At 35.4% G+C, this 20,540-nt stretch overlaps 1 protein-coding gene and 1 long non-coding RNA gene across 9 annotated transcripts; one reads left to right on the forward strand and one right to left on the reverse strand.

Moving 5' to 3' along the window:
- rxrga (retinoid x receptor, gamma a) lies at positions 1-19,229 on the forward strand. Of its 8 annotated transcripts, none has more exons than XM_058752004.1 (11): positions 3,735-3,995; positions 4,179-4,277; positions 7,700-7,905; positions 14,616-14,754; positions 15,184-15,363; positions 15,438-15,613; positions 16,812-16,941; positions 17,028-17,160; positions 17,480-17,571; positions 18,478-18,583; positions 18,761-19,229. In XM_058752004.1, the coding sequence occupies exons 1-11, from the start codon at positions 3,866-3,868 to the stop codon at positions 18,906-18,908; spliced, it is 1,539 nt and encodes a 512-aa protein (XP_058607987.1). In that variant the 5' UTR covers positions 3,735-3,865; the 3' UTR covers positions 18,909-19,229. The 8 variants fall into 8 exon arrangements, with proteins under 8 accessions (XP_058608027.1, XP_058608034.1, XP_058607987.1 ...); XM_058752012.1 differs by having other exon boundaries at positions 15,453-15,613; XM_058752016.1 differs by having other exon boundaries at positions 3,970-4,040; positions 4,162-4,277.
- Positions 1,997-3,816, reverse strand: LOC131524795 (uncharacterized). Its single transcript, XR_009267077.1, has 3 exons — positions 3,682-3,816; positions 3,000-3,194; positions 1,997-2,768 (listed from the first exon to the last, which is right to left on the reverse strand). It is a non-coding gene; the product is annotated as an uncharacterized LOC131524795 (long non-coding RNA).
- Positions 19,230-20,540: the final 1,311 nt, after the last annotated feature.

Raw genomic sequence — 20,540 nt, forward strand, 5'->3', positions numbered from 1 at the left:
CCCAAGTGTGCGCAGCGAATCCTCAGTCAGATCGCGGACAGCAGCGGGGAGATGCTGCCGTCCAGAACGGCAACCCAAGACACTTTACGCGAAAATTGGACAGTTCTTTCACATTCGTCCAAACATGGATAATAACGACACATATCTGCATCTTAGTAAGTGCTTCGTAGTTTTATGTCTTTCTTATTCCCGGAAGTCGTGCTGCTTTCTTTCCATGCCTCTGTTTGAGTGTCCCCATGCAGTGTGTTATCTGAAGTACGGATTCTTCAGACGGACTTTGTACGATATGCTCATAAATTGTACGTGCTTGAGTTATCGGCGCAGTCGTGTCATGTGTATTGACTTGGAACCAGTGCCAATGTTAAAATCAGGTGATAAAGATTGTGCCTCTCAGTCAGGGTCAGGGGTTGGCACTTTAATTGCGGTTATGTAATTTATAGCTTTCCAGAGCGCCTCTTGTTAAACTGTTTGCTGTCGAGTAGTTATTAATGGCTCTCAGTTGGTATCTGGACAGCAGTGTGTAGTGGGTTATTTATTTGTTTATTTATTTAGCAACAGTTTTGACTCTTTAGAAGGGGTATACCCCAGAGTTGCTGCGAACTAGGCTACCATTCACGACTATTGAAGATCAGAACAGATTTTTAATTACATGTGGAAATATTTATTTATTTTCTTGTCATGCAGTTAGACTTCCGAATATCTACATTTGGCTCATTCATCAAACCAAGAGTAAATTTGAGAGGAGATGCTGCTGGATAGGTCTGACAGATCACCAGGATGCTCCGTTATCTTTAACTTAATCCAGTTTCATCGTATGTTTAATGTCTTTAATCGGTTTTCTTTTGGTGTTGAAATTAATGTACTACACATTGTGTTTGTGGCATGTTGTGATGAAATTCATCACTTCGTATTTCCCATTAAAGACTTAATGTAGCTACTCAGCGTGGTTGTGAAATTGATGATTTTGTTCTAGATACCATTATGTTAAGTAATTGTCACAGTTTAACGGCTAAAAAGACGTTATTTTAACCACCACGAGCGACAGGTTTAATTTACCTTGAAAAAGTCACACACAAAAAAGGTACATTTTAAAAGCACTAGTATAATGATCATCCTGAGAATGATTTACTGCGTTCAAGTTTGTGACTGAGGCTATTTATTTGTCGTCCAGCTTTTGTTAAAATGACTTATTCAGTGTGTATTGAACTGAAATATTAACTATCACCTGTACATCCTTTAATTCAGGTCTCTGGGGTGAAAGTGTGTTTACATTTCTCACAAACTAAGGGCCTGAGCTAATGCTTGTCACAGCACATAACATCTAGCCTGAAGTCATTTTGTTGCCTTCATTAACACCCTACTTGTTGTGTTCATTAATCTCACCTCAGATGCTGTTGTTATTCCGAGACAAATTGTGAAATATTTTATCAGGCACTCACTGAGTTGCGCGCGCTCTAATAATGCTAGTCGCTGCCTCGAGCTGCTTAATTTGCGTTACGCGCGTGTCATTTCACGCACAGAGCATTTTCTCAAGCACGGCCTCAACGAGGTCATGCTAAAAATAAACTTTTTTTTTTTTTTTTTTGCATTGTTGTGAGAAAAATGTATATTTTGCGTTATTCATTTATTAGTGGTTTATTATATTTTATGATTTTATATTGTTAATGATAATATTAGCCTAATATTATACAGTATAAACAAGACTTTGGAAACAGTGGGAGCGGCCTAAAAAAGCAGTTGAAAGAAATAGAAAACTAAAATTTCTTTAAAAAATACTGTTTTTGACAAAAAAATATATAAACATGTAGTAAAAGTTGGCAACAACTATTCAATGTTTTACACACACACACACACACACACACATATATATATATATATATATAAGGGACACAAAAGACCATTAGACTTATTCTTATGCAATAATGTGCATAAGAAAATTCTCATTAAATAAGTGCATGCAAGCCAAGAGGGCTACAGCTGCACAGAATTTCTCTAAATTGTCTCCAAAATTTGGGATGGACAAAGCATACTACATTATACATACAGTACATCTGATGATTCATGATTTTGTGTATACTGAAAGAGAGAGGCCTTGGCAGGCCCTCAGCATTGTTGTAGCTGTGTGTTCAGCTCATGTTCCAGTAGTCAGTGAATAGAGTGCATGATGAACACATACAAGGCCAGTGTTGTGTCTTGGGTGTTTAAAGACCCTTTCTCTTCCTTGTGCTTGAGGTGGTCTCGTTAGATAAAGCTGCCGTATCCTATTCCACCTTCATTGTCGCAACTAAATGCAAGTTTTGCCCTTGTCATGCTGAGAAGAAACCTAACAACCATTGCTAAGACTGACCACTCATCTGTGGGTCTTTGGTGTTGAAACGTATGTAACGATTCAACATTTTACCTATAGCACAGGGTGAAAAATTTTATTTTTCAGCATCATTTCTGTGGAGAGAAACCTTCACCATTGATAAAAATCTATTGGGATCGGGATCAGTATACATTAGTTTGCATTTAACGTAGTCTGTAGCTATTCTACACAAAGCACTGGAGCACAGAATGCCTGATCCATTAGATAACATTCAGTCTAAAAAAGCAATGGCGAGCACCTTCAATACAGGCCTGGTTGTTATTCAGCTTGCTAATCTAATTGACAATTTTTCTGCCCCAGTTATGACAGTCTCTCCCAAGGACAGTCTCAGAGAAAAACCATGTTCCAGATCGCTCACCCCCATGCTCTTGGTTGTGTCACTCATGCTCCAAGGTCATTCCTAGATAGAAATATATATTTCAATAGCTTCTACTTACTCATTTATATCGCTCTCTGTATTATTACTTTACACTGAAAAATCTGAAAATTAAAAAAAACATTCCATTAAGATTTTTTTTTTTTTTTTTGTATGTGAAATAGTGATTGATAGCCCATCGTTCAAGATGTTTTAATAAACACTACCACAAAGCCAAATCAGCACACATTCCTTCTCTGACATTTAGAACTAAACCTTATTATCAGATTTTGGGCTTGCATCAATAAAGCAGTTCCCCTGTGAGCCACGGGATGATAATCTCTTTAATCCGAGTAGGTAATCCAGCATCAATCCACAACACATCCCCAGGGGGATTGTCCCATCCAGCCTCAGCCCCTTATTCAGCAGGAGAACAGATACTTTAGGATCCAGCATAGCATATCTGTTATCCTGAAAAGACAAACAAACAAATGAACAGTTTGTCGAAATTGCATAGCAGGTCATGGTGGCCAAAACACAAAATGTCAACACTCTCATGGCAAATTGTAACTATTTTACATTTTGGCAAACTGGTGGCTAATTTATATCTCATTTGTACATTTGTCTGCTTATATCTCACAGACAGTTAGGTCTAGAGGAGGATTTTTTTTTCTTCTAAAGATCAAAATCACAAATCACAACATACAACTTCATACAAAATCGCCACCTTATAGTTTTCTAATTTTCTCAAGAGATTGGGTTGTTAAAAAGGTAGTCCAATTTTGCCTGATAAAATTCTTCTGTTTTTGAAAACTAGTGGCAGTCTTGAAATTCTGTACACAACATCCAAGGCAGGGAGTACTCTCAAATGTTTCGATTTTCTTCATGTTTTTATACAAGGTCTTACTTAAAAGGGATACTCCACCCCAAAATGCAAATTTGGTCATTAATCACTTACCCCCATGTCGTTCCAAACTCGTAAAAGCTTCGTTCGTCTTCAGAACACAATTTAAGATATTTTAGATGAAAACCGGGAGGCTTGTGACTGTCCCATTGACTGCCAAGTAAATAACACTGTCGAGGCCCAGAAAAGTATAAAAAACATATAGTCCATCTGCCATCAGTGGTTCAATTTGCATTTTATGAAGCGACGAGAATACTTTCTGTACGCAAAGAAAATAAAAAATAACGACATTTATTCAGCAATTCGTCTCCTCTATGTCTTTCTGTGTAACCATAGCGCCATTTTGGAGAGCATTCGATGGGCGCAAAGTACGTACGCTATTCTCTGTCATCAGTAACGCATGGATACGTATTGTACGTTTATTTACGATTTACGCAAAAAGTATTCTCGTCGCTTCATAAAATTCAGATTGAACCACTGATGGCAGATGGACTATTTTGGCGATGTTTTTTATACTTTTCTGTGCCTTGACAGTGTAATTTACTTGGCAGTCAATGGGACAGACACACGCCTCCCGGTTTTCATCCAAAATATCTTAAATTGTGTTCTGAAGACAAACAAAGCTTTTACGGGTTTGGAACGACATGGGGGTAAGTGATCAATGACCAAATTTGCATTTTGGGGTGGAGTATCCCTTTAATGCTTATAAAACACAATGTTCTCTGTCCTTGAGTCAAGGTTTCCTTTTCAAGCTAGAAGTCAAGGTGTTTGGGTTAAAATGCTATGTAGTCATCTCAGGGTTTGTTTCCATGCATTTTTAAAAATAACCAGAATTTCAGCCTATTTCTCACCAGCCTCATTTCAGTTGTATTTTAATGATAAGCACTCTCAATAAGTCCTGTTTAGTCTTTTTAGATTAATTCAATTTCTTATGGCTCCTTAAAATTATCTAGGTGACCTACAGGGCTACTAAACACTAACGCACATTATAAAGCCACACTAGGTTTAATTGTGGCAACAATACACTGCAATTATACACTCCACAATCCTATTGAAGCATTCAGAAAAGCAATTAATGACAGTCACATGTGGATTTACATACAGTGTTCTGTGCTGTGCCAGCGAATTGAATATTTGGATGATTGAGTCACTGTATTGATTTTTCCATACTCTCCACATAATTCTGTTATAGAGATTTGCTGAAAAATCAACAAACGATTACTCAGATTCATCCCACTTATGCTGCTAATTCCATGAGAATTTGTGCTCATGGATCTGTTTCTTGACTACACGAGCATAGAATTCCCTCTCACACACACATATGTTGGGTTTCCATGTTTTATGGGGACATTCAATAGACATAATGTTTATGGAGTGCTTTTTATACTGTTCAAACTGTATTTAATTTTTACCCATAAACCTACCAATCGCACAAAGCTACAGGCATTTTCAGATTTTCAAAAAAACTTTATTCTGTATGATTTATAAGATGCTTTCCTCATGGGGACCAAAAAGGATTTGTATATTTCCATATTTAATTGTAGGGTATAACTGAATATACAGTATATTACTGTAAACCTACTGTTTGGGTTTGGTAAGGTTTTTTTATGTTTGTTTTTTAAGAAACCAAGGCTGCATTTATTTGATCAAAAAAATACAGTAAAAGAGTAATATTATGACTAGTGCTGTCAATCGATTAAACAATTTAATTGCGTTAATCCCAGTCATGGACTGTGATTAATCATGATTAATCACAAATTTAAAATACTAGGATTTACCTGTAAATGTGTTGAAATAAAGAAATGCATGAAACTAGTTTAAGGAAACAGAACCTTTCACACTTCCGCCAGGTATGAGACATAATCCTTATTATTCTTTTATCATTATTCTTTTGTTTTTATTCAGCCATTATCAGCCTTTATACTGGCAATAAAACGTTTACCAAGCCGCATCGCTTCAATCCCAGTATACTTTTACCCAACTATTATCAAAAGTATTTCTAAATAAATACAACAAAACATTTCTTGCGACCTTATGTGAAGTATTATGACAAAATGCATTATGAAGAAGAATTGGACCTGTTCTGCAGCTGCATTAGAGCTAACATTAGCATCATGCTACATAAGACAATTTATGAGATTAATAGTACACTTTTACTCAGAACTCACTTCAAACCACCATCAAGTGTTTGTAATAACTTCCTTTTGCGATCACATTTGGAATTTGGTCGTTTACTGTTGTTAAAATATGCTATTTATAGCCTTTTATATCGCTGCACAAATTAGCGTTTCAGATGTACACATTCACCTCAAGAAAATCACATACAGACCATATCTATTGTAATCGTGTGTTTATTATCTTATATAATCTATAGTGGCTGTTGTCATGTTTATTTCTGCTGTGTAAAAGCCTTAACACGTGCTCTGGCTGAATAAAATTAACGTTGACACCCCTAATTATGACATTATTTAAAGCAGCCAGTACTCCAGTCTTCAGTGTCACAAGACACTTCTGCAATCATTCTAATAAGCTGCTTAAGAAAGATTTCTTATTATCAATGCTGAAAACAGTTGAGTGCTGATTAATATATTTGTGGCATTTATTTAAAATAGAAATCTTTTGTAAAAATGTAAAAGTCTTACTGTCACTTTTGATTAATTTAAAACATCCTTGCTGAACAAACATTTGAACTGCATCTACATCATATCACCATTTATTTCTAAATGTACATTAATGATCTGTTAAGCTACATAGAAGGTTAATAATTTAAAAAAACTGCTTTCTAACAATTGGCTGAGACTAAAAAAATGGCTAATCATAAAATATGTTTCATAACACTGGCACAAACTCTGCTGACCTGTTAAAATTGTATTTTGAGGATCCTCAGCATGAGTGAAAGAAAGTGCCAGAACTGTGGCTTTGAACATGCACACCCAGGCTTTCCAAGGATACATGTTCCTCCTGACCAGAATGTGACATTTAGAGGTCATTAATAGCACAAGAATCTAGCCAGGGCACGGAGACCACTCTCCCCTAACACACTTGAGTAAGTGTGGGTGCTGAGGATAGCTTTTACAATGTTCCCACTGGTCATCCAGGGCATTATAGGGCATGTTACAGTGACAGAGCCATCTCAGTGTGAGGAACAGGAGGCATCACAACAAAGACACTTGGAAAGCCACCACTCTATCATGCCTTTAAAATACACTGAGAGTGAGTGAAAATGGGATGATCTGACTGAGTTTGTGCATGTGGCTGATTGTAACATGAATGTAAGAACTAAAATGCATGTATTGTGAAGGCATGGTGAGTGTCTAAACTGCATGTCCTGTTAAACTGCATGATAGGCTTGTTTTTTTTATTGGTGATTGCCATGTTTTGGTGTTAGTATTTAAACTGAAATTGCTGTTTTACTTTAGCTGTGCAGTTTGTTGTTCATGCTAGCATTTTAATTTAATGTCTAATAATTAATGTCTATTAGTCGACCAGTCTGGTTTTTCAATGACCAATGCTGACACCTAGAGCCGATGTAAAGCAGATATGCATATTAATTTATATAATGTATAAATAATGAGCATGTGTGCATTTAGACCAATGAGTGAAAGACCTGAAATTTAATGCGTGTCTGAAATTTGATGTGTGGTGATCCATGAGTGCTCGCAGTCACTGCCACTCACTTTTTTGAACCCTACTACTGTGCAAATGTCACCAACCATTACTGCCCTCGTTGACAGGGCCCCCAGATGTCTCACAGCATTTCTAGAATGAAAATGTCAAACTGTCACAGTGCATTATCTGTATTTATATAGTAGATGAGTATAGAAGATATTTGTGAAACATTCACTATAGTCAACCGTGTATTCATGTATTTAAATTGTTCATTTTTATTTAATGATTAATATATTTTTAACATTGATATTTAAACAAAAAAACGATACTTTAATTTCATTATGGAATTCTAACATACAAAAAATAATAAATTAAATGATTAAATGTACAAATTGTTCATACTAATTTCCAGTTGTATTTAGTTGATGGTGGATACAGACTAATACCCTATTTCTGTTCTCAGGTTCTTCTTTGCAGGTAACACATGGTCACCTGAGCTCTCCTCCATCCCAGCCTTCTCTCAGCTCCATGGTGTCCCACCATCACCCCTCCATCATCAACGGTCTAGGGTCGCCATATTCAGTCATCACTTCCTCCTCTCTGGGCTCACCTTCAGCCTCCTTGCCCACCACCTCCAGCATGGGCTATGGAGCACTCAACAGTCCTCAGGTACAGTACAGAGAAAGAGACAGTGGTTCTCAACTAGGGCCAAACATTTGGAATAATTAAGATTTTTAAATGTTTTTGAAAGATGTCTCTTACAAGACTGTATTTATTTGATAAAAATACAGTAAAAATAGCAATACTGTGAAAAGTTATTGCAATTTAGATTTTCATATGTAATTTATTCCTGTGATAAAAACAAAAGCTGAATTTTCAGCAGCTGTTTCTCTGGTCTTCGTGTCACATGATCCTTCAGAAATCATTCTAATATGCTGATTTGGTCATTTATTTGTGGTGGCAAAGCCATTTCAGTTCATTGGTTAAAAAGTGTGGGAACACTGAAGAATATAATTATGTATCATTTTATTTACTGTGGTTACTTTTTATACATTTACAGAAACTAGGAGTGCTCAAAGATTAAAATAACAAAACGTGGACTGTAGTAGGCCTTTGAATATTGTTGTGGGCAATCAGGCGCCTTGGAGTCAAAAAGGCTGAGAATCACTGGTCTACGAGACATTTTAGTATTTATATCACTAGACTGAACATTAAGTCTGCTAGATTTTAAAGGGATAGGTCACCCAAAAATGAAAATTCTTCCATTAATTACTCACCCTGATGTCGTTCCAAACCCTTAAGACCTTTGTTCATCTTTGGAACATCATGAAATTATTTTTCATCAAAAAGCAATGTACACACGTGCATCTGTCATGAATTTTGATGTAGAAGAGAAGAAATTGTTGAATAAAGTCATTATTTTTCAGGGGTTTTTTTGCACACAAAAATTATTCTCGTAGCTTCATAAAATTAAGGTTAAATCACTAATGTCACATGGAATATTTTACCAATGTCCTTTCTGGGCCTTGAACGTGGTAGTTGCGTTGCTGTTTATGGAGGAACAGAAAGCTCTCGGATTTCATCAAAAATACCTTAACTTGTGTTCCAAAGATGAACGAAGGTCTTACTGGTTCGGAACGATATAAGGGTGAGTAATTAATGACAGATTTTTCATTTTTGGGATAATTACTAGTTCAAATTCTCCATTCTCATATCCTACCTAAACGAGAACAACTTCTAGGTGTTTAATAAGCACAACGTTTTTCTTTGCTTTGCTTTGGATCATTTGTGCTATCTCACAGAAGAGATAGTGGGACATCCATGCTTCCGATCAGAGAAACTTTAGCTGCTAGAGCGAACCAGCGAGGAAAATGCAGAATGCTCTTTTAATGCATCACTCCTTTCCTCTGCAGGGCCTCCCTCTAGCTCGAGGGAGAACAGCCCATTCAGTTTAGTCTAGCCTAAAAAGAGCTAATGTAGCGTGACGGACAGCCCTAGTATAACCTTGGCTCACATGGAGAGAGATATCATTGCATGGAGGCTCCGCTACAGCGGGTCGCAATATGCAACACTTCAAGAAAGCTGTGAAAACCTGCCATACTATTAGCTGTTATAGCGTCATGTGTGATCGTCTCGCCTGAAAATAGGGACGCCTCTGTAAAGGAACGCTTCTTGTGAGCGAGGCCCAAGAGCTCTGAATAATATATGGACTATAGGCAGCAGATTAAAGGGAGTGAACGTGATGGTAGCTGCTGTGTATCACCTTCCGAGCATCTTTCTGCCTCACTGAACGGCTCACCGTTTCAGGATAGCGCTCTCACAAAATGAACATGTTTGTGTGAGTGTGAAAGCATGTGCGCATTTTTTGCCTGAAAGCTTCAAAATGAACATTTCTGCCTGTTAAATTTGACATGAAATCAAAATTTACTTTCTTAATGCATGTTCGTGGTCTTATTAACCATGCATTATTCCAAGAAAAAGTCTTTATAATCTTTCTTCAGAATGTCATTTGTTTTTTTTGCTGTCACTTGGGCTGCTGTATGTTAGCTAATAGTTAAATCGCTATTTGGACATTGTAGTACCTTTTGAAAAAGAAGTACACTTTAGTATATTTAAAAACAAATAGAGAAATTATGTACTTTAAAAAATAATATGCTTGTGTGAGAACTGATTGTTATAACTGCATGTTCATTGCAATTAAATGTATTATAATTTACAATTTTATATTAAATTAAGATGAACTTTAGCATGTTTTTGACCCTCTTAAATAGGACTTAAGTATGTTATATGTAATTTAGTAATTACTTTTATTATTTGACTTTTATCTTGAAGTATAGATAAATTGTACTGCTGAACGTACTGACAAGCATAAACTAAAATATATGGAATGTATTTAAATATATTTGAAATTACAAATTTGTAATGATGTTGCAATTTATTACATTTAAATAACATTCTACAGTTAGAGTTAGGGTTAATCCATTACCTAATTGCTTGCAAATCTCTCATTATGCTATATTATCACCAACTCTTAGATTTAGTCTTTTTGTTAACTTGTTTTCCTTCAAATAGCATTAGAACTGATTATTGATTTAAGCTTACGCACCTCAATTTTTGAGTAAAAAAAATTTTTTTTGTGGATCATTTTGGAAATGTTCACTCAAAACCTGAGGTGCGGATCAGATCAATGAGGCCTACGATCAGTCAGTTCCAAAAAGAAATGCAAAACCTGTCCTAATTGAAATAAAGCAAGTTGATAAAAACACAGAATCTAAGATTAACAGGGTTGGAAAATAATCCCAAAAAAGTACAAATATTATCAGTACTTTAGGGCAAGTTGTTACATGCTGTGTGAGCAAAGTCAGTACATTTTAGTCCAATGCAATATTAACTAGCATTTTTTGGAAAAAGAAAATCCTCTCCTTGTCAATATGACCAGAACACAACATGAGGGTTAAGTGACGTGACTACTACTTAACGAGAAAAAGTGCACTTTAAATAGACGGATGATGCACTTATTTAACAGAAAACATGAAATGTGGAATATTGGATACAGTTGGATGACAAAATAACCATATAAACCTCATACACTAGATGGTTGAGTACACTGTTGAGTACAGTGTATATTACATAATTTAGGACACATCTATAGTCATAAAAGTGTACTCTCTTTGAAAACACTTAAGTAACCTTGTATTTATGCAGTATTAAAATATGCAAAAAAAATTTTTTAATATACTTTCAAGATTTGAAGTACACTACACTACAAGTGCACATTCAGTACAATTAAGCACACTTTTTTCACAAGGGTTAGCAAGCTCACATTCAGGTCTGAATCTATTCTGGTATGTACTGTAACTCCCACTTTTACTGTCCAGTCTATTCAAATAAAGTCACAAGCTTGTTGAATTGTCAAAAATACATTACAGTTTTTTACGATTGCTTTTACGGTAACACTTTATTTCGATAGTCCACTTTAGACATTCTACTAACAGTAAGTAACTTTGCAACTACATGTCAACTAGCAGTCATTAGAGTATTATTAGTAGAATTTCTGCTTAATACCTTCTAACACTTCATTTTGATGGGTCCACAACATACAACATACAGACTATGAGAAACTTTGCAAGCATATGTCAATTTATTCTACTAACCCCAAACCTACCCTAACAGTCTACCCTGAGAGTTAGTAGATATGTAGTTGTAAATGAATGAGAATTAGTTCACATGTAGTTACAGTTACTTATAGTTAGTAGAATGTCTAAAGTGGACTATCAAAATAGTGTAACCATTTTTTCAATACTTTTAACAATTTTCCTAAACTCTTAACACAGTTAGCACAACATCTGTGTAGGCTATACAATTAAGACATTTCTTGTTGCTTTGACACAAAATGCATACAGTTAACACAAATTTAAAATGTCTGAACTACTTTTACACACAAGCTCAACCAAGACCAAAACAAAGTAATTTTAGTGCCAAATTTTCAAATGCTTTCACACTGTATGTCAGAACAGATAACATCATGTTCTAAACCTAACTTGTAGGATAAAGTCAAAGTGCATAGCTGTATATATATATATATATATATATTGTGAACTGAAACACAAATATGTCCCCTGTATTTTATTCCATTGCTAATGAGAAACAGCTGATTGAAGTTATGCAAATATATAAATTGCAAGTAATAATAATAATAAATTAAGCTCTTGTTCTGTCCTGACTGGACTATTGCAATGCTCTCTTAGCAGGTCTTCCAGCCAGTTCCATCAGACCTTTAGAATTAATCCAGAACGCAGCAGCAAGATTAATTTTTAATGAGCCAAAAATAATGCACGTCACACCTCTGTTTATCAGTTTGCATTGGCTACCAATAGCTGATCGCATAAAATTCAAGGCATTAATGTTTGCCTACAAAACCACCACTGGCTCATTACTTCAGACTTATGTGCCTCTAGAAGCTTGTGTTCTGCAAGTGAACGTCACTTTATTGTTCATCCCAAAGAGGCACAAAATCACTTTCACTGACTTTTACATTAACTGTTCCCTCCTGGTGGAATGACCTGCCCAACTCAATCCAGTCAGCTGAGTCCTTAGCCGTCTTCAAGAAATGGCTAAAAACACATCTCTTCCATCTTTGTTTGACCCTCTAACTCTTAACACTCTCTATTCTAATTCTATTTGATCTATCTGTCTTCTTTGTATCTATTCTTTGTGTCTATCCGACCCTCTAACACTAGCTTTCTTTTTTTTCTATTCTATCTACTTGTTTTCTTAAAAGAAATTTAAAAAAAAACCTTGCTATGTGTACTGCGTTAGCAAGTCTTGTCATAGCGCTTGCATATTGTTGCTCTTTTGTTGGTTTTGATTGCTTCTATTGTCCTCATTTGTAAGTAGGATAAAAGCATCTGCTAAATGTAAATGTAAATGTAAATTACAGCTGATTCCCATCTAGGAAACACACTCAGTTATTGGGGTTCTTTCATTTGCATGACGATGTGATATACAGTAAAAGAGGAACTCTTTGGGCTGATCTTGTGAGGAAAAGTGCACTCCTGCATAAATGTGAGATTTAAGAAGATCTGCACCAAAGACTGGTGCCAGAGAAAGGGGACGGGTGGGAGACCACTTGCCAATATATGTGATCACATGGAACAATGTGGCATTCCACCATTCCCAGTGCAGTCAGAGCCTGGTTTGAGACCCATTCGCGAATGATTTCTTGCCCCTTACTCCCCTTTCCTCAACGTCATTGAGGAGTTTTTATGAGCCTGGAGATGGAAGGTTTTTGACCATCGTCCACAGGACCAAATGTCCCTCCAGGATGCAATGGATGCTGCATGCCAGGACATTACAGCTGAACACTGCAGGGGTAGATAAGGCATAACAAAAGTATCTTCCCAAGATGCCTTGCCAGAGAAGATATCAGGTGTGATGTGGATGAGAATATGTAGCCAAACAGAAGACCGGGCAGATTAGATTACATTTATTTATAATTCTTCTGTGTCTTTTTCTCTTTGTATATTTTGTACTTTCACATAATAAATGACAGAATATTGCATATCTTTTGTTTCCATGCATTCTTGTTTTTCTAATGTCCTGTTGCAAATAAAGCCTTTACTGCAGCAATTCTGTCTCAGTCTCTTTTTCTCCCGTAAACCGTTCATTCTATAAAGCTACTCTGTGTCAAATTTTGTATTGAATTTCTGCAGCAATAAGACAAAATGCATGCCTTTACTAAACCCAAAAAGAAAAAGAAACTGTAGCCTAAAACACAATCTATAATCAATGCAATATACTGTATTACTGTAAGGTCAGACCTGACACCTAAAATAATACAGTTTCTGTAATTCCATTTGATGTTAGTGTTTTTATGATATTGTGCTATGATTGACTAAATGTTCCTGTTGGAAGAGAACATGTGTTAGTGTTTTGGAATAATAATTTGCTTTTGAGACATGTTTTCAGTGTTTTGGTATAGTGTATTGTGTTAGTGTATTATTGTAATTTGAAAATTAGTGTTAGAGTTTAGTTTGCAATGTGTGATTTTGAACATGAAATTAACTGTTTTGTCAATTGTGTGTTGTAGGTGTGTTGGTGCGTTAAGAGTTTAGGAAAATTGTTAGAAGTATTGGAAAAAATGTCATAGCGATTGTAAAAAAAAAACTGTAATTATACAGCATTTATGCAGCAGGAGCTGGTTTGTTGTTGTGTCTAATGTTTGAAGTCTGAGATTAGTGCACTGTTGGGTCGAAAGCTAAATACTGCTTTTTTGCAAAGTTTGGGGAAAGACAAAATTGTATAAAATATGCATTAACAATTGCAGAGCTCCCAGCTACATTAAAAATGCATATCCCGTCATTGCATTTGAAAAAGGTTCAGCTTTTTAAAAAGATTATTGACCCACTGGGGTTTAGCTGGTTTGTTTTCAGTTTCCATTCCCTGACCTTTCTATCTCTCTCTGGGCATGTGTGTCTAATTCTATAACAGCCGCCTGAACATGATCTTGTTTCGCTCATAAAACTTGCCATGTCAAGTATGACCGTTTGCTGCCATCTACTGGTGAAGACAAACTTAATTTATACTTAGCCAATACTTTCATTGTATTTAATGACTTATATTTATGGTAACACTCTAGTCTAAATGATATGTTCCATAGTTTTTGTATTTCACATTACAACCATGTAAATAGTTTTCTAGAAACGGTATACTACACACATCTAATAAGGCTCAAAGCCACAGCAAGTGAAAACAAAAGGAATCATGTCACATGATCCAAAGAGGAAGTGCTCAGGTAACAATTTGATTGTTTAGGTTGTGGGAAACCACACACAGACACAAGCTTACTTTGTTGTTCTTTTCCCTGTTCTTCATTACAGATGAACTCTATGAACAGTGTTAGCAGCTCAGAAGACATTAAACCTCCTCCAGGACTGGCAGGACTGGGATGTTACCCCTGCGGCAGCCCAGGGTCCCTTTCCAAACACATCTGTGCCATCTGTGGAGACCGATCCTCAGGTACATACCCTCATACAGCACATGTACACCAGTGCATGTTTAGTCATGCTGATTCTCTCTTTAACTGGAGCCTGACCGACTTCTTGTAGCCTGACTGGGATAGTTCACACAAAAATAAAAAATCTGTCATCATTTACTCCCCTCAAACTTCTTCTGAGGAACTTGAAAGAAAATATTTTGACGAATGTTTGTTACCAAACCGTTTCGGCTCCTATTGACTTCCATTGTATTATTTGTCCATACTGTGGGATTCAGTGGGACCCGAAACTGTTTGGTTACAAACATTCTTCATAATATCTTCTTTCATTTTGCAGAAGAAAGAAAGCCGTAGAGGTTTGGAACAACGTGAGGGTGAGTAAATGATGCCAGAATATCACTTTAAAGACTTGATATGATAATGTAAGGTACGTTATCTTTGTCTGCCTATAGGGAAACATTATGGTGTTTACAGCTGTGAAGGATGCAAGGGCTTCTTCAAGAGAACTATCCGGAAAGACCTCACGTACACGTGTCGAGACAATAAAGACTGCCAGATTGACAAACGCCAGCGTAACCGCTGCCAGTACTGCCGCTATCAGAAGTGTCTGGCCATGGGCATGAAGAGAGAAGGTGAGTGACTCAAATGAAAGAGAGGTATTTTAGGTATTTTTTGTTTGTGGATTATTGTTTGAAGTAATAGAAAGGTTCCGTGCGTGCAGCGGTGCAGGAAGAGAGGCAGCGGGGTCGGGAAAAGAGTGATAATGAGGTGGAGTCTAGCAGCAGCTTTAATGAAGAAATGCCAGTGGAGAAGATTCTGGACGCTGAAATTGCAGTGGAACCCAAGACCGAGGCTTACATTGAGTCCAGCACGGGCAACTCGGTAAGACACCTTGTAAAGTTTTGTAAAATGCAATGTGATGTCCAGTAATACTGTAAAAAAATATATAGAATTTCAAATAATGGTATTCTGTTTTAATATATGTTAAAATGTTAGTTATCCCTCAGATAGCAAAGCTAAATTTTCAGCATCATCACTCCAGTCTTCAGTGTCACATGATCCTTCAGAAATCATTCTAATATGCTGATTTGATGCTCAAAAAACATTTCTGATTATCATCAATCTTGAAAACAGTTGTGCTGCTTAATATTTTTTTTTATTTTTGAAGAAAGTAAAGTTCAAAAGAACAGTACTTATTTGAAAAAGAATAATTTGTGGCAACACAAATGTCTTTACTGTCACTTTTGATCTGTTTATTGCATCTTTGCTAAATGAAAGTATTCATTTATTTTTAAAAATCTTACTGAAAAATAACATTTAACAATAGTGTACCAATGAAAACCAATGAGAAATAATTAGTTACTTATTAAATAGTCACTTAAGAAGCTATTTTCAAATATTTTTATTCAAAGAATGTATCTTTTTTTAAATATTTTTATATTAGTTATGTTATTTTATTTTAATTTTTAACTTTTTTTGCTATAATCTTTTGGAATACTATTTTCTTTTGCAATTATAGCTTCTCAATTAATGGTCTTGTTTTAAGGATGAAGAAACAAGATTACTTACAGTGCATTATTATGGTCTTTGTCAGTTTGTCAATTTTCTCTAAATTTTCTTAATTTTCAATTTTCTCAGCGCTGTCTAAAGAAACTATTGGGATATTAGAGAGAGAGTTTTTTTAAAGTTTTTTTTTTTTTGCTTAATCTGTTTATTGAACTTTTATAATAACAAAAGGATAAAGATACAGGAGAGAAGAAACAAATATTTTTCCCACACTACCCCCAACCCCACATACAAAACTAAATTACACACACACAAAAAACAACAAAAAAAGCCCTCGATACATAATTATAGAGTGTATGTCAATTATGTATAGAATAAACTTTGAGTCAGAGTTTAGAAACAAAAAATACAAGTAATCGCCTATGTGCATAAATATTACAAATGTAAATGATGTGCATACAATACAGTACACTTTTGATCAAAATCAAGCCATGATCATAAAAGATAAAATTTGTAATTTTCTTTTTCTTTCCTATGTTCAATACTTTTATGTGTACATATTTCTGATTCTCAGACAAATGACCCAGTGACCAACATCTGCCAAGCTGCAGACAAGCAGCTCTTTACTCTTGTTGAGTGGGCTAAGAGGATCCCGCACTTCTCTGACCTTCCTCTGGATGACCAGGTCATCCTGCTGCGAGCAGGTCAGGATCCCTCTCTTCAGATGTTTAATGTGTGTGTAGAATGTACGTGCCGCTCTCACTGTCGGGGTGTGTGTGTGTGTTTTTAGGTTGGAACGAGCTGCTCATCGCTTCATTCTCACATCGTTCTGTGACGGTTAAGGATGGGATCCTCTTGGCCACCGGCCTGCACGTCCACCGCAGCAGTGCTCACAGCGCAGGGGTCGGCTCTATATTTGACAGGTCAGGGCACAGGACCTCAAACCCTCCCTAGATGCACATACACTGGCCCCAAAATGATATGGACATTTAAGCCACGCTTAAAATGTGTGAATGCAAATTGTAACAAAAATACCAAACCATCTTTCACATAAAATATTTCATAATAACATGAGCATATGCATTGTATGTACTGATTTTTCCATTCATTGATCCCTCTGCATTTTCAAATAATATTATCCAATCTACTTTTATAATTTTAGGATTGCTTTGATTTGATTTTTTCCCCTTATATTATTGAATCCTTGTAAATCCAGTCTAAATAACATAATAATGTTTGCAGGGTATTAACAGAGCTGGTGTCGAAGATGAAGGACATGCAGATGGACAAGACGGAGCTGGGCTGTCTAAGAGCTATCGTCCTCTTTAACCCAGGTAAAGACCTGTCCTGTCCAACATCAACTCTCAGAACCAAGAGTCCATACCATTTCACCATTGACAGATGTGCCTAAAAAGTCATTTGACTTATAATTAATTGTTATAGATTAAAGCTGTTGATTTTAAGTGTCATATTTTGGAACTGTGATTAATTATCTAAATATATATATATATATATATATATATATATATATATACTTAAATATTTAATCTAAATATTATATATATTGTTATGAAATGTATGAGGGCATTATAGGGGTAATTTTAGAAGTAATATGTAAAGAAGTATGTAACGAAATATTTGTATCATTGCAATACATAATTTTCTTAATCAGAATATATCAATTAATGCTCTATAAAATATAATGATGTTAATATTTAATACTGTATATTTTTGTTGCATTTATTATATTGATTATTAAATATACTCGATTATATTATAATGTATATATTATTATTTATTATTATAATATACAGTATTTAGTTTTCTAAGGACACTGTTTGTTCATTCAGTGTTTTACAACAGCTTGTCAATGGGGCAGTAAATTTTGTCATAATTTTCCCTCATGTTGTTTCTAAACTGCATGGCTTTCTTTTTTGTGAAGATGGTAACCAAAACAATGTATATATTGTGTTACACAGATGAAAGAAAGTCAAGTTTAGAATGACTTGAGGGTGAATAAATGACGACACAATTTCCATTGAACTATACCTTTAAATTTACACCTTTTGAGGACCTTTTCAATAACCTGAACAGTTTTGTTTGCTTTTTTAAGTGTAGAATGGTCATGTAAAGAAAGTGCAAGTAATGAGAATATCCTGTTCGGACAGCAGCCTTCAGTTTCAAGTCAGGACAATGAAATGCATGTGTTCTTATGTTTTATGTAACTGTCCCTTTTATAGATGCAAAAGGATTGTCAAACCCATCAGAGGTTGAGGCATTACGGGAAAAAGTGTACGCTTCACTGGAGGCCTACACCAAACACAATTACCCCGATCAGCCCGGCAGGTAGTTCCCGCTCTGCCACCGCCATGTTTTATTGATGCCACAGCACTCCTGTTCTTCTTTATTTCATGACAGACTTTGGCTTGTTATTAGTGTGAACAGAAACGGTATGTAGGTCATGCAGGTGTAGCGGTGGAGTCTGAGCGTTTTTTTTTCTCTTTTTCTTCTCTTGTCACTCAGGTTTGCCAAGCTGCTCCTCCGTCTGCCCGCTCTCCGCTCCATAGGACTGAAGTGCCTGGAGCATCTGTTCTTCTTCAAACTCATCGGAGACACACCTATAGACACTTTCCTCATGGAGATGCTGGAAGCGCCACATCAAATCACATGACACAAGTCTTACTGCGTGTAAATATCCCCCAGAGCACACTTAACCCCGTTATAACAAAAAGAAGTTCTTATTTTGTACCAAGCACAATGTGAAAAACAAACAAACACAAAAGATTTGTATTGGTATTTTCAAAGAAAGAGACACTGTTGAAGTAAATTGTAAGAGTACTGTAAACCTTTATTTTGTACATAGATTTTACCATCTGTGATAGCTGCAGAAACTAAATGTGAAAATATTTAATTCAAAGCAAAACTGTAAAAAAAAACAGTCACCAGCAATGAGTTTAGAATTCTGTGAAAATAAAAAAATTCTTTTAAAATGTTTTGTTGTTGCCTTATTTTGAAATAATCTTCAGTGGAAGAGATGCAGAGATGCAGATGCATTTTCTACCTAAATTCAAACATTAGGAAAAAAAGCAACTAAGAGCTGTAAAATAAAATTCAGATTCATCGTCCTTTGTCACACATATTCACAAGCACATATACTGTTATTTAGTTCTCTTTATAATCTTACTAATATAATTATATATTTAATGTATGTATTTATTATGTATTATAATGAAAATTATAAAAAGTATGAATTCAATATATTTAATGTAAGGGTTATTTTGTATATTTTTTATATACAGTACACTGCCATTCAAAAGTTAGGTAAGTTTTTTAAAATAAATTAATTAATACTTTTATTCAGCAACAGGACATTAAAAAAAAAGTGACAGTAAACATTTGTATTGTTACAAAAGATTTCTTTTTCAAACTATAATTTTGAACTTTCTCTTTATCAGGGATGATGGGGAAAAAATCTATCATGGTTTCCACAAAAAATATTAATCAGAACAACCTTTTTCAACAGTGACAATCAGAAGTGTTTCTTTAGCATCAAATCAGCATATTAGCATGATTTCTGAAGGATCATGTGACGCTGAAGACTGGAGTAATAATGCTGAAAATTCAGCTTTGCCATCACAGGACTGCACTCTCTAGAATCTTTTTTTTATTTTAAAGTAGGTATAGAAACAGACTTTTCGGCTATCTGCCTTCATCTGTGTCATTATTTCAGTTTATTTAATTATATAAAATAATTAATATTTATTAAACTATTTACTAAATCAACTAAAATATGAATACTAATTATTTAATGTGACATTGTTTTATATTTTTAAAAACCATCGAGTTAGATCATGAGCCCCCATGCAGTAACTTTATGTAAGTGAGGTGTCATCGTGTTATTCGGGTCTGTCTGATTCTAAATCAATTAATCTGTGACTCACTGGATGGGAAACTACTTTTTTTCCCCCTGAAATTAAAAAAGCACTTGTAAAATGTCTGGAGCAGGCAGAAAAGAAACACCATTAATGCGTTTCTCAGCAGGCATGAATGAAATGTGCTTCTTTCATCTGTCTCTGTTGTGTGTCTAGACTGATGGTATTTATGGAACTGAAAATGCACTTTATGTGTCCATGTGTTTTGATAACAATGCCATAACAATATGTGGATAAATGATTTCTTGATTAAACAGACATACCACATACCATGGGCGTCGCTAGGCCATTTTTAGGGGGGCTTTAGCACCCCTGAATTTCTGCTCAGCCCCCCTAAAAAGCTTGCGATTCTTTCCCTTTAAATTTCAAAT

This window comes from Onychostoma macrolepis, chromosome 02 (genome assembly GCF_012432095.1).
Source record: "Onychostoma macrolepis isolate SWU-2019 chromosome 02, ASM1243209v1, whole genome shotgun sequence".
In the NCBI taxonomy this organism is placed as follows: Eukaryota; Metazoa; Chordata; class Actinopteri; order Cypriniformes; family Cyprinidae; genus Onychostoma; species Onychostoma macrolepis.

Coding starts and splice junctions, on each gene's coding strand:
- rxrga (XM_058752004.1), top strand. CDS start 3,866: ATGAAGCGACGAGAATACTTTCTGTACGCAAAGAAAATAAAAAATAAC. Junction 17,161..17,479: donor GTCGGCTCTATATTTGACAG/GTCAGGGCACAG, acceptor TAATGTTTGCAG/GGTATTAACAGAGCTGGTGT. Junction 17,572..18,477: donor TATCGTCCTCTTTAACCCAG/GTAAAGACCTGT, acceptor TCCCTTTTATAG/ATGCAAAAGGATTGTCAAAC.